Below are 14,664 nucleotides of genomic sequence, written 5' to 3'. Positions count from 1 at the left end.
GCCGATTGGCCGGATTCCCTCCGCGCCCTCCCATTGGCCCGTTTACGGCTCCCGCGCGGCAGGCAGGCAGGCCGGCTCCTTCCCGCTGATTGGCTCGGGTTGCTAGGCAACGCCGGAAAGAAGGAACAAGGAAGGCCGCGATGAGACGGGACCGGGGCCGCGCCGAGGTGACGTCACGGGCGGGGAGGGAAAGGGAGCCTCTGAGCATGGACAAAGAGAGGGCGGAAAAGAGAGCGGAGGGCTGGGTGGGAGGCAGCGTCCCCAGCCCGGGGCCTGCTTGGGCCTACTCCGGGGGTTTTGGGCCTGCCTCCCGGTATTAAAAAACCCTAGAATCAGGACAGTCAATAAAGAGCAACACTCTGAAAAGAGGGGAATTCCAGACAGGAAACAATCAGGGCCAGCTAACACCTCCCAACAAAGGCAGGTAGCCAAAGGCAGGGAGAGAAGTAGTGTGTATTATCAGAGTCATTATTATTACAATTATTAATATTATTATTATTACTGTGTTGCTGTAAACCATGAAAATGAACACAATCTGGCTCCAAGTATTAAAAAATATATATCTAAAGTCAGGACAGTAAATAAAGAGCAACACTCTGAAAACATGAAGCAACCAGGGCCAGCTAACACCTCCCAACAAAGGATTCCCCCCAGGCAGGAAGCAGAGGAGGGAGAGAAGTAGTGTGTATTATCAGAGTCATTATTATGACTATTATTAATATTATTATTATTACTGTGTTGCTGTAAACCATGAAAATGACACAATCTGGCTCCAAGAATTAAAAAATATATATCTAAAATCAGGACAGTAAATAAAGAGCAACACTCTGAAAAGAGGGGAATTCCAGACAGGAAACAATCAGGGCCAGCTAACACCTCCCAACAAAGGCAGGGAGAGAAGTAGTGTGTATTATCAGAGTCATTATTATTACAATTATTATTTTTATTATTATTACTGTGTTGCTGTAAACCATGAAAATGACACAATCTGGCTCCAAGAATAAAAAAAATATATCTAAAATCAGGACAGTAAATAAAGAACAACACTCTGAAAAGAGGGGAATTCCAGACAGGAAACAATCAGGGCCAGCTAACACCTCCCAACAAAGGCAGGTAGCCAAAGGCAGGGAGAGAAGTAGTGTGTATTATCAGAGTCATTATTATTACAATTATTAATATTATTATTATTACTACTGTGTTGCTGTAAACCATGAAAATGACACAATCTGGCTCCAAGAATAAAAATATATATATCTAAAATCAGGACAGTAAATAAAGAACAACACTCTGAAAAGAGGGGAATTCCAGACAGGAAACAATCAGGGCCAGCTAACACCTCTCAACAAAGGCAGGTAGCCAAAGGCAGGGAGAGAAGTAGTGTGTATTATCAGAGTCATTATTATTACTGTTATTAATAATATTATCATTATGGTGTTGCTGTGAACCATGAAAATGAACACAATCTGGCTCCAAGTAAAGTAGAGTCTCACTTATCCAACGTTCTGGATAATCCAACGCATTTTTGTAGTCGATGTTTTGAATACATTGTGATATTTTGGTGCCAAATTCGTAAATACAGTAATTACTACGTAGCATTACCATGTATTGAACTACTTTTTCTGTCAGATTTGTTGTCTAACATGATGTTTTGGTGCTTAATTGGTAAAATCATCACCTAATTTGATGTGTAATAGGCTTTTTCTTATGCTGTGCTCTTCCTGCAGGAAGGACCCAAAAGGACCCAAAAGAAAGACCCTCCGTGGAAGACAGGTTGGTTTTGTCTTTTAAATAAATATTTTGTCTTGATAATTTGTCATGGTTCCAATCCTGTGTGATGTATCAACAAATAATGCATGCAGTGTTGTTGTTGTTATTCTTATTGTTATTATTATATCATCCTGCTTACCTTGGTGTTGTTGTTGTTCTTGATAAACTAGGCTTATACTCGAGTATATACAGTATATCCTTATTACAGTAGAGTCTCACTTATCCAAGCTAAACGGGCCGTCAAAAGCTTGGATAAGCGAATAACTTGGATAATAAGGAGGGATTAAGGAAAAGCCTATTCAACATCAAATTAGGTTATGATTTTACAAATTAAGCACCAAAACATCATGTTTTACAACAAATTTGACAGAAAATGTAGTTCAGTACGCAGTAATGTTATGTTGTGATTACTGTATTTATGAATTTAGCACCAAAATATCACGATATATTGAAAACATTGACTACAAAAATGGCTTGGATAATCCAGAGGCTTGGATAAGCGAGGCTTGGATAAGTGAGACTCTACTGTATATTATTACTAGCTGTGCCCAGCCACTTTTTCTGTCAAATTTGTTGTATAACATGATGTTTTGGTGCTCAATTTGTACAATGATTACCTAATTTGATGTTTAATCGGCTTTTCCTGAATCCCTTCTTATCCATCGTATTGACTTATCCAACGTTCTGCCGGCCTGTTTATGTTGGATAAGTGAGACTGTACTGTATATTTATAATCTTATATTATCTGCTTAGAACTGGATTATATGAGGTCCCTTCTACACAGTTGTATAAAATGCACACTGAAGTGGATTATCTGGCAGTGTGGAGTCAAAATAATCCAGTTCCAAGCAAATAATATAAGATTATAAATGGGTTCTATAGGTGCGTGGAAGAGCCTTGAGTCTATACTGCCATATAATCCAGTTACAATCTGATAATCTGTATTTTATAGGCAGTGTGGAAGAGGCCTAAGTGAGGCCTAACTCTGCCTATCCCCTGGGCTGAGTGGGTTGCTAGGAGACCAAGTGGGCGGAGCTTAGCCTTCTAACTGGCAGCAATTGGATAAAAACAATTATTCCTCTCCCTCTAATTAGGACTTTATTTTTCTTTTCTTTTTGTTGTATCAACCTAGAGGCATGGATGAGGGGTTGTGATGTCAATTTTCGAGGTTGTGGGGTGTTTACTTTTGTTGTTTTGTCCGCTGCCATGATGCCATCACTCTTTTATATATATAGATAGATATCCTCCTGTATACTGTAATATTATTATATTCTCCTCCTGACTTGAACCTGCTCTAATGCCAGACTGGACCTGATGGTCAAGGTCTTTCTTCCCATTTCATAGTCTTCTGCGCTATCCCTGTCCGTCCTACTGAAACCCCGCTTTGTTGTCGCCTTTTTTTCACATCAGCATCCACTTGGAGGACGGGATCATCGGAGGAGGAAGAGGCGGGAGGCGCTTCCCGGCAGCCCAGGCGGTTCCTCAAGCCGAAGCCGGACGCCGGGCCCACGGGTGGCCAGCTGACCCCGGGACCCCTCCCGGCCCCCCAGCGGCCCAGCCCCGCCCTCAGGAAGGCGGCTCAGGTCCAGAGACGGATCTCCCGCCGCCGGGAAGAGGGTGCGGGGCACCGGGCGGCCCTTCTGGACGCGTCCGAACTCTCCTCCGCCGCTTCGGACCCCCACTCGGTCCCGGGGGGCTCCCAGGACCCCACGGACAGGAAGGTGGGCCTCCCCGCTCTCTCATCATTTCATCCTCCTGAATTACATTGTTATTACCGTCGGTAAAGGTCAAGGTTTGCCCCTACGTTAAGTCTGGGGGTCGGTGCTCATCTCCATTTCTAAGCCCAAGAGCCGGCATTGTCCGTAGACACCCCCAAGGTCATGTGCCCATAGGCATGATATAATATAATATACAATTTATTATATTATTAGTATAGGTAAAGGTCAAGGTTTCCCCTGACATTAAGTCCAGTCGTGACTCTGGGGGTCGGTGCTCATCTCCATTTCTAAGCCCAAGAGCCGGCGTTGTCCATAGACACCTACAAGGTCATGTGACCATAGGCATGACATTATACAAAAATAATAATGCTATGCTAATAATACACAAAGGTAAAGGTTTTCCCCTGACGTTAAGTCCAGTCGCATCCGACTCTGGGGGTTGGTGCTCATCTCCATTTCTAAGTCGAAGAGCCAGCGTTGTCCATAGACACCTCCTAGGTCATGTGGCCAGTGCATGACTGCATAGAGTGACGTTACCTTCCCTATTGATCTACTCACATTGGCATGTTTTCGAACTGCTCGGTTGGCAGAAGCTGGAGCTAACAGCGGGTGCTTACTCCGCTTCCGGGATTTGAACCTGGGACCTTTCGGTCTGCAAGTTCAGCAGCTCAGCGCTTTAACACACTGCGCCACCGGGGCTCCTTAATATAGTAATACTGTAATATAATAGTAATAATGTGATAATATAATACAGTAATTATATATATATATATGAATAATGAATAACTTCTTCCCCACAGCTTCAGTGGGTTGCTGGGGTGTCTGGGGTGGCAGGGAAGGATGGCGTTCTGCCTCGGACTCTTCAATAGCTTTGAATCAGGCATCCCTGGGCTGTCCCAGTGCAAGCGTTGAGGATTCGGAATGTGCGAAATAGGTCAGTAAGCCAGTTTTCTTTGTCCTCGTCTCTCCTGCAGGGTGGTCTCCCGGGCCCGGCAAAAAGGCCTTCCTCCCGCTCGGCCCCGAAGAAGGACCCTCGGACCCCTGCCGCCCCACTGCGACCCCCCAGCCGGGCAGCAGACCACTCCCCACTTGCAACGCCCGGCCTGCCCGGGATCTCCCTCGAGGAGGAGCCCCGCGCCATCCGCTCCCTGGACGAGTTGTTCTCCGAAGCGGACCAGGACCAGGCCTCCCTGGCCTCCTCTGACAGCGGTCAGTGCGCCCAGTGGTCTCCTCTTGAAGGGAAGGGTTGTCTTGGGGTGCCTGGGTGTCATGATCTCCGATCTTTGGCATCTCCGGACACAGCGCTGACAAAGAACAGATGCCAGCCATAAAACCTCCAATACCCTCTGGTATGTGAGAGCCCCTATATAAATGGGCTACAATTGTCTCTTAGTAATAATCTAGACACATACTAGGGCCTTGGGTCATGATTTCCAATCTTTGACATCTCCGGTCAGCTGACAAAGAGCAGATGCCAGCCATAAAGCGGGCCAGCTATAAAACCTCAATTACCCTCTGGTATGTGAGAGCCCCTAAATAAATGGGCCAAAGAGAAGGTTCTGGTATTCTGTACAATAAAACCTGTTGGAATCTACCAGCGTGTGTCTTGGACGGGCCAGCCATAGAACCTCAATTACCCTCTGGTATGTGAGAGCCCCTATATAAATGGGCTACAGAGAAGATTCTGGTATTCTGTACAATAAAACCTGTTGGAATCTACCAGCGTGTGTCTTGGACGGGCCAGCCATAAAACCTCAGTTACCCTCTGGTATGTGAGAGCCCCTATATAAATGGGCTACAGAGAAGATTCTGGTATTCTGTACAATAAAACCTGTTGGAATCTACCAGCATGTGTCTTGGACAGGCCAGCCATAAAACCTCCATTACCCTCTGGTATGTAAGAGCCCCTATATAAATGGGCTACAGAGAAGGTTCTGATATTCCGTACAATAAAACCTGTTGGAATCTACCAGCGTGTGTCTTGGACGGGCCAGCCATAAAACCTCAATTACCCTCTGGTATGTGAGAGCCCCTATATAAATGGGCCTAAGAGAAGGTTCTGGTAGAAGAGAACCTAACACAGGGCCCAAATATTCTCAGAAACAGCCATTAAAATATTTGCAGAAATATTCACAAACATATTCACAGAAATTCAGAAAACATTTCTATATTCTCAGAGATATTCATAAAATATTTGCAAAAATATTCATTAAAATATTTCCAGAAACATTCATTTCTTTTTTCCGTGTCAGGAGCAACCGGAGTTGCTTCTGGAGTGAAAGAATTGGCCGTCTGCAAGGACGTTGCCCAGGGGACGTTGCCTGGATGTTTTGATGTTTTCCCATCCTTGTGGGAGGCTTCTCTCATGTCCCCGCGTGGAGCTGGAGCTGAGAGAGGTAGCTCATCCGCGCTCTCCCCGGTTGGGATTCGAACCTGGCAGCATTCAGGTCAGCAGCCCAACCTTCAAGTCACGAGGCTTTTATCCCCTAGGCCACCGGAGGCTCCTAAGACAGGACTGAGATAGTGAGATAGACAAATAATAGATATGACTGAGATACAAGATAGGACCGAGACAGAGGGGAAAAAATAGATAGGACTGAGATACAAGATAGGACTGAGATAGAGAAAAAATAGATAGGACTGAGATACAAGATAGGACTGAGACAGAGAAAAAATAGATAGGACTGAGATACAAGATAGGACTGAGATAGTGAGATAGACAAATAATAGATAGGACTGAGATACTAGGCCACTGGAGGCTCCTAGAAAGATTCATTAAAACATATCCAGAAATTTGAAATAATAATAATAATAATAATAATAATAATAATAATAATAATAGTAATTATCTATCCTGTCTATCTTGTTTGCTTGGTCATAATATAATAATAATAATAATAATAATAATAATAATAATAATAATAATAATAATAATATCCTATTCATAAAAATATTTGCAGAAATATTCATTAAAATATTTACAGAAGCATTTGTAACTCTTTCTGCTACAGATTTCCGGGTGAACGTCTTGAGCTTGGACGACTTGGCGCCTGCAGGAAGCATTAAGGAGGAGGAGGAGTCTCGAGAAGAGCGGGTAAGAATAACCGTTGTCCAAAACAAACCCATCAGAAGATGTCACAAACATCGTTGTCAGCAACTCAATCCGCAAATTGTGCAAATTATTATCAAAGTTGTAGCCGTCTTTCTTCTTGGGATGGCACCAGCACGCCACTTCCGTAGGGATTAAACCTCTCTGGAGGCTGGATGGCCATCTCTTGGGAGGGCTTTGGCATCCTCAGAGGTTGTGAGGAATATATCTCCATGTTCCAGAAGTATTCTCTCCTGACGTTAGAAACATCCCAGAAATCAGGACAAGAAAACTGCACTACTTTTCTGCTTTCAATGTTGGATTGCTTTACAATGTGAGTTTCTGCTCATAATGTTAGAAGCATCACAGCAATCAGGACAAGAAAACCGCACTACAAACTAGAGCTGACAGCTGGCACAACAAAGCATTGCATGGACAGTCTATATTATGGACTTTTCTGCTTTCAATGTTGAATTGCTTTTCAATGTGAATTTCTGCTCATAATGCTAGAAGCATCACAGCAATCAGTCTATATTATGGACTTTTCTGCTTTCAATGTTGAATTGCTTTTCAATGTGAATTTCTGCTCATAATGTTAGACGCATCATATATATAGAGGAAGCCATGTAGATCCAACTCCGTGTTATGGACTTTTACACTCCTGGTCTGTGACTGTAACAACAACATTCAATACAACGCCTCCTCTAAAAACAACAACAACATAGTAAAACAAGCAGTCAAAGAATAAGAACATGCCCTGGCAGAATGTGTAAAGGAAAGTAAAGAACCTGCTTTGATTGAAGTCAGAAATCAGAAACGCCTCAACGCACATCAGGACAAGAAAACTGCACTACAAACTAGAGCTGACAGCTGGCACAACAAAGCACTGCATGGACAGTCTATATTATGGACTTTTCTGCTTTCAATGTTGAATTGCTTTTCAATGTGAATTTCTGCTCATAATGTTAGAAGCATTACAGCAATCAGGACAAGAAAACCGCACTACAAACTAGAGCTGACAGCTGGCACAACAAAGCATTGCATGGACAGTCTATATTATGGACTTTTCTGCTTTCAATGTTGAATTGCTTTTCAATGTGAATTTCTGCTCATAATGCTAGAAGCATCACAGCAATCAGGACAAGAAAACCGCACTACAAACTAGAGCTGACAGCTGGTACAAAAAAGCACTGCATGGACAGTCCATATTATGGACTTTTCTGCTTTCAATGTTGAATTGCTTTTCAATGTGAATTTCTGCTCATAATGTTAGAAGCATCACAGCAATCAGGACAAGAAAACTGCACTACAAACTAGAGCTGACAGCTGGCACAACAAAGCATTGCATGGACAGTCCATATTACGGACTTTTCTGCTTTCAATGTTGAATTGTTTTTCAGTGTGAAGGTGATGATGATGATAATGCTTTATTTATATCTTGCCCTATCTCTAGGCCCGACCGGTGGCCGAGGACCCCGAGAAGAACCCGAACGCAGCATCCTTGGTTCCTTCTGCGGCCGCCGTCCGAAGCGTCTTCAGCGCCCCAAAGGATGCTGTCGAGAGAGGTCCGCCCTCCAGGGAGGAAGAGGAGGCGGCGGGAGAGACGGAGGTCTCAGAACGACTGGGCAGCCCTTCGGAAGCGCCGCCCTCCTCTCCCGGCGGGACCGAGTATTGGGACGACTTTGAGCCCTCCTCCTCCTCCTCCCCCTCCTCCTCCTCCAGGGCCTCGCAATCATCCTCTGAGGAAGGAGCTGCGTCGGAAGAATCGCGCTCAAAAGCTCCCCCGCCTCGTTCCAGCCGGACGGGTTCCTCTTCCCTCTGGCAGTTTTCCGGAACGCCCAAGCAGAGGACGACAACGACGACGGACGCGGCAGTGCAGACCAACAGCCCTCCGCCGCTTTCTCAATGGACGCAGGGTCAGTGTGGGGTTCTCTTCTGGTTGTGCTGTGGGTCAGTCTTCCATCGGAAAAAGCACCAAGACACACGCTGGTAGATTCCAACAGGTTTTATTGTACCGAATACCAGAACCTTCTCTTTGGCCCATTTATATAGGGGCTCTCACATACCAGAGGGTAATTGAGGTTTTATAGATTGTTGGGTTCTCTTCTCCTGGTTGTGCTGTGGGTCAGTCTTTCATCGGAAAAAGCACCAAGACACACGCTGGTAGATTCCAACAGGTTTTATTGTACCAAATACCCATTTATATAGGGGCTCTCACATACCAGAGGGTAGTTGAGGTTTTATGGCTGGCCCGTTTTATGGCTGGCATCCGTTCTTTGTCAGCCGACCGGAGATGTGAAAGATTGGAGATCATGACATCAAGCCAAGCCAATGTGTGATTTCACAGACACCACGAAGGAGTTTGTGGGCGGTGTGGGGCCCACGCTTCGCCTGCTGTCATCCACACCTGCGCATTTTCTCCTCTGCAGCGGACATCCCGATCATCGGCCTGGCGTTGGGAGGAGGGAGCCGTATGGGCGCCACACCCGTGGGCAGCCCTGCCCTGAGCCTGGACGCCATCGAAGGTGAGCCCCCCCCCCTTGACGCCTTCTCCCTTCACTCGAGGTTCGGGGCTAAGTGGTGCAGGAAGGAATCTTACAAGGAGAGGGGAGGAGGGAGAGAGTTATGGAGAAGTCATTCCTGACCCTCCTCCTCCTCCTCCTCGTCCAGGCCTGGCTGCTCACAGTCCGGCCGCCTTCGCCTTGAACGAGATGCTGAAGGAGAACCTGCTCTTCATCCGGACTTTTTCGGAGGCCAGCCGCCGGCTCCACGCGTCCCTGGTGGCTTCCCTGGAGGAAGAGCGCTTCCACTACCACTCGCTGGAGGAAGCCAAGAGGGTAAGCAGGCGGGCGGGCGAGTGAGCAAGTGAGGGGCTGCGAGGGGCACCGGGGTGTGGCACAGCTGGTTAGTAGCCAGCTGCAATAAATCACTACTGACCGAGAGGTCATGAGTTCGAAGCTTGGGTTGGATTGAGTGCCCGACTATTACATAGCCCAGCTTATTGTTGACCTAAGCAACCCGAAAGATAGTTGCATCTGTCAAGTAGGAAAATGTAGAGGTTGCTTTGTTAATGTTGGATTTGTGTATTGGTAGTGTTTAAATGCAATTTGTGTCTTGCCTGTATTGCATACTGATTGCATCATCCAGAGTGTAACATAGTCTGGAAAGAGTTAATTGCTAAGAAGCTGTGTTGACTTTGATGTGTGGCTGGAACTGGGGAGTGTCCAGACACAAGTGTGTGTGCATTGCTGATTGCATCCGTTCTGTTCTGTTCTGAGTCGAGTGCTGTCTGCTGAGTCAAGTCCTGTGTCCATTGTCTACAAGTCTGTTTGTCTTGATTATTACTGCTTTCAGTAAAACTTGTATATAGTTTTACCATCGGCTCTGATATCTCTTCGTTCAGCGTTCCACTGACTCCATCCAACTGCTGCTGCGCTGCTTAAAATCACTCTGACACGCTTTATGCGGGGAGGCTAATTTAACTAATTTCCAACACCATAAAACAATCCAGCAGCATGCAGAAGAATGAGGAAGTACATCAAGGACTCGGTGTCACAAGTGGACGGTGAAGCGGCAGCTCCTGCTGTGGCCGGAATTGAGCATTCCCTCATGAAGCCCGTTGCAATGATGGGCAACCTTTTGCGCTTGGTGTGTCAAAATTCACCAAAAAACCTAGCATGACTTGGGTGGTGTGTCACTTCAAGAAAAAAAAAACATAATTTCACAATATAGATATAGTTTAAATAACAAAAATATATAATTGTAATATATAACTGTATTTAATAAATTAATTATAATTATAATAAATTATAATAATAATAATAATAAATTTAGCACCAAAATATCACAATATATTGAAAAACATTGACTACAAAAATGGCTTGGATAATCCAGAGGCTTGGATAAGCGAGACTCTACTGTATATATAGTTTAAATAACAAAAATGTATAATTGTAATATATAACTGTATTTAATAAATCAAAAAACTATTGACTACCCTTATTTCCATGTACAACCATCTATGGTCCCTCTTGCCGTTTCCACACGGATTTCTCTCTATTGTAGTTTCAATGTAGTCATGAATAATGAATAATATAATAGTAATAATATAATAATATACTTCAATAATAATAGAATAATAGAATGATATATATATATATATACATACATACACACAGTAGAGTCTCATATTATATTATATTATAACCTCATATACTCCAGTTCTAAGCAGATAATATAAGATACTTTTATTTCCCATACCACCATACTTTGCCACAGCAACGTGTGGCCAGGCACAGCTAGTATATATATCTATATATATAAAAGAGTGATGGCATCATGGCGACCCACAAAACAACAAAACTACAGGCCCCCCAACCTCAAAATTTGACAACACAACCCATCATCCACGCCTCAAGGTTGATACAACAAAAAGAAAAGAAAAATAAAGTCCTAATTAGAGAGAGAAGAATAATTGCTTTTATCCAATTGCTGCCAGTTAGAAGGCTAAGCTCCTCCAACTTGGTCTCCTAGCAACCCAATAAAAATTAATAAAATACACTAAAAAATTAATACAATAAAATAATATAATAACAGAAAATAACTAAAAATAATACAAGAAAATAATAAAATATAATAAATAAAAAGACAACTTACAATAAAATTAATTTAAAAATACAAATAACATCAAATAAAAATTACACAACAATTTTTAACCAATACCACCACCACTTTGCCACAGCAACGCGTGGCCGGGCACAGCTAGTATTTTATACAGTATTTAACTGGTTGTAATACAAGTCATGAATCTATATATATAAAAAAGAGTGATGGCATCACGGTGACCCACAAAACAACAAAACTACAGGTCCCCCAACCTCAAAATTTGACAACACAACCCATCATCCACGGCTCTAGGTTGATACAACAAAAAGAAAAGAAAAATAAAGTCCTAATTAGAGAGAGAGGAATAATTGCTTTTATCCAATTGCTGCCAATTAGAAGGCTAAGCTCCTCCAACGTGGTCTCCTAGCAACCCAATAAAAAATAATAAAAAACACTAAAAAATAATAATAAAACACTAAAAAATGAATACAATAAAATACTATAATAACAGAAATAACTAAAAATACTACAAGAAAATAATAAAATAAAATAAATAAAAAGATAACTTACAATAAAATTAATAAAAAAATACAAATAACCTCAAATAAAAATTACACAATAATTTTTAACCAATACCACCACCACTTTGCTACAGCAACGCGTGGCCGGGCACAGCTAGTATATAGATATAAATGTAATGTGCATCATTCCCATGGAGTAAACAACAAAACCACTGGACCAAATCGCACCAAATTTGGCCACAAAAGACATAGTCATCCAATCCATCTGCAGGCGGCAGCGTGGCAGCAAAAATGGCTAGGCGTGTCAGTGCTGACACGCGTGTCATAGGTTGGCCATCACTGGCTTAGGTGGACAGCAAGCTGGGCTACTAAACAGTCGGGAGCTCAGTCCGACTTTGGGCTTTGCTATATTTCTGCTGGCTACTAACCAGCTGCGCCACAGCCTGGCCCTTTCTATGCCTCGTCTGTGTCTCAACGGGATTGAATGTTTGCCGCACATGTATGTTCCGTGACGTGTGGGATGAGACGGGAAGAAGATGAATACTGTCAATAACGGAATACCCTTTGTTCTCCGCAGTACATCCAAAGCCACAAGGCCCGGCGCCCGACTGCGGAGGAAGCCTTGACCCAAGGAGCTGAGCAGGAGGAGGCGGCGGAGGCGCTTTAGGGTGGATTTTGACTTTTGGGGTGGAGAAAGCCCTCCGGTGCAATCGTGCACCCCCGACACAACCGCAATTAAAACAATCCTCCAAGTAGGAGAAACCCTCTTTTATTGAAACGCAACACGATGGGAAGGCGGGGAGGATGTCTCAGCTACGGGTCAACACCAGACCGACACATATGCTTTGGGGAGGGGGCTGCGGGGGTTACGGGAAAATGCCGACCTGGAAACAGACGAGACGGGAAGGTTGACAGGGAAGCCCTCAAGATTCCAGCAGCAGCATCAGCCTGCAAGAGAGAAGGGTCAACAGCTTAATTCCTAGTATTATTATTATTATTATTATTATTATTATGACACAGCAAACAAGATAGACGTGCTGGATTTCGTATCACAAAATCACAAGTCGAACACTTCCCAAGTGTCTAGGACTGTGTGATGTATTATTATTATTATTATTATTTATTATTATTATGACGCAGCAAACAAGATAGATAGGCTGGATTTCGTATCACAAAACCACAAGTCGAACACTTCCCAAGTGTCTAGGACTGTGTGATGTATTATTATTATTATTATTATTATTATTATTATTATTATTTTATTATGACACAGCAAACAAGATAGATATGCTGGATTTCATATCACAAAACCACAAGTCGAACACTTCCCAAGTGTCTAGGACTGTGTGATGTATTATTATTATTATTATTATTATTATTATTATTATTATTATTATATTTTATGACACAGCAAAGAGGATAGATATGCTGGATTTCATATCACAAAACCACAAGTCGAACACTTCCCAAGTGTCTAGGACTGTGTGATGTATATTATTATTATTATTATTATTATTATTATTATTATTATTATTATGACACAGCAAACAAGATAGATATGCAGGATTTCGTATCACAAAACCACAAGTCGAACACTTCCCAAGTGTCTAGGACTGTGTGATGTATTATTATTATTATTATTATTATTATTATTATTATTATTATTATTATGACACAGCAAACAAGATAGACATGCTGGATTTCATATCACAGAATCACAAGTCGAACACTTCCCAAGTGTCTGGGACTGTGTGATGTATTATTATTATTAATAATAATAATAGAGTAAAATAAATGTAATAGTAGCAACAATAACAGAGAAAAATAATAAATGTAATAATACCAATAATAATAGAGAAAAATAATACATTTAATAACAATAATACAGAAAAATAATGCATGTAAGCTTGAATAATAAATAAATAATGTAATAATAGAGTAAAATAATAAATGCAATAATAATAATAAGATCAGAGTGAAATAATAAATTTATTAATAATAATAATAAAAATAGAGTTAAATAAATGTAATAGTAGCAACAATAATAGAGTAAAATAATAAATGTAATAATACCAATAATAATAGAGTAAATTAATAAAATAATAATATCTTCTCGAGTATAAGTTGACCCAAATATAAGCCAACCAGGACCCTCACCCGAGTATAAGCTGAGGGGGCCTTTTTCAGTCTTAACAAAGGGCTGAAAAACTAGGCTTATACTCGAGTATATACAGTATTATTATTATTATAATACACTGTTTCATTGCTTAACATAAAAGCATTTGCATACAAGGTGAAATATTCCAATATGCCGACATATGGCTGAGCGGCCACTCACTCTCGTCCCGGGCCTTCATGCGCGCGATGAAGGAGTAGCTCTTGTTCCGGCGGTAGTTCTCGTAGGGGTCGTCCAGGGCCACCCCGACCCCCTTGTACTGGTCCCACTTGTCCCGGATGTCTCCCCCCTTGATGGGGTCCTGGATGCCCTGCTCCTTGGCCCCCAGCCCTCCGGAGCCACTCCACCCTGCGGACAGAAGACAGCCTGAAGCGGACTAAACTCACTGCATTAAATCAATATAAACAAAATAAACATAAATCTATACACATAATAAAAGTGAAAATATGCTTGCGTGTATGTGGCATGGGTGAGAGCCCCCTATATAAATGGGCCAAAGAGAAGGTTCTGGTATTCTGTACAAATTGTCGGATTCTCTTCTCCCGGTTGTGCTATGGGTCAGTCTTCCACCAGAAAAGGCACCAAGACACATGCTGGGTAGATTCCAACAGGTTTTATTGTGCCGAATACCAGAACCTTCTCTGTGGCCCATTTATATAGGGGCTCTCACATACCAGAGGGTAATTGAGGTTTTATGGCTGGCCCCGTCCAAGACACACGCTGGTAGATTCCAACAGGTTTTATTGTACAGAATACCAGAACCTTCTCTTTGGCCCATTTATATAGGGG

At 42.6% G+C, this 14,664-nt stretch overlaps 2 protein-coding genes across 5 annotated transcripts in view; one reads left to right on the top strand and one right to left on the bottom strand.

The window, feature by feature from the left end:
• Positions 1 to 67: 67 nt before the first annotated feature.
• cunh19orf44 (chromosome unknown C19orf44 homolog) lies at positions 68 to 12,454 on the top strand. Of its 3 annotated transcripts, XM_062959155.1 has the most exons (10): positions 68 to 167; positions 1,725 to 1,770; positions 3,178 to 3,488; positions 4,460 to 4,694; positions 6,497 to 6,579; positions 8,027 to 8,138; positions 8,296 to 8,489; positions 8,921 to 9,098; positions 9,244 to 9,410; positions 12,277 to 12,454. In XM_062959155.1, the coding sequence occupies exons 1-10, from the start codon at positions 141 to 143 to the stop codon at positions 12,364 to 12,366; spliced, it is 1,443 nt and encodes a 480-aa protein (XP_062815225.1). In that variant the 5' UTR covers positions 68 to 140; the 3' UTR covers positions 12,367 to 12,454. The 3 variants fall into 3 exon arrangements, with proteins under 3 accessions (XP_062815225.1, XP_062815224.1, XP_062815223.1); XM_062959154.1 differs by having other exon boundaries at positions 8,027 to 8,489; positions 9,003 to 9,098; XM_062959153.1 differs by having other exon boundaries at positions 8,027 to 8,489.
• cherp (calcium homeostasis endoplasmic reticulum protein) overlaps positions 12,453 to 14,664 on the bottom strand; it is a 35,847-nt gene continuing 33,635 nt past the window's right edge. The window contains exons 18-19 of one of the 2 annotated variants that reach the window (XM_062959152.1): positions 14,038 to 14,223; positions 12,453 to 12,647 (exon numbers count right to left, since the gene is read on the bottom strand). In XM_062959152.1, the coding sequence (XP_062815222.1) occupies positions 12,643 to 12,647; positions 14,038 to 14,223 (191 nt within the window). In that variant the 3' untranslated portion in view covers positions 12,453 to 12,642. Of the gene's footprint in view, positions 12,648 to 14,037; positions 14,224 to 14,664 lie in introns of those variants that run through there. The other variant, XM_062959151.1, reaches the window with a different exon arrangement.

This window comes from Anolis carolinensis, unplaced genomic scaffold (assembly GCF_035594765.1).
Source record: "Anolis carolinensis isolate JA03-04 unplaced genomic scaffold, rAnoCar3.1.pri scaffold_7, whole genome shotgun sequence".
NCBI lineage: Eukaryota > Metazoa > Chordata > Lepidosauria > Squamata > Dactyloidae > Anolis > Anolis carolinensis.
Note: the sequence above shows the minus strand (reverse complement) of the source record. Positions and strands in the feature narration are given on the sequence as shown.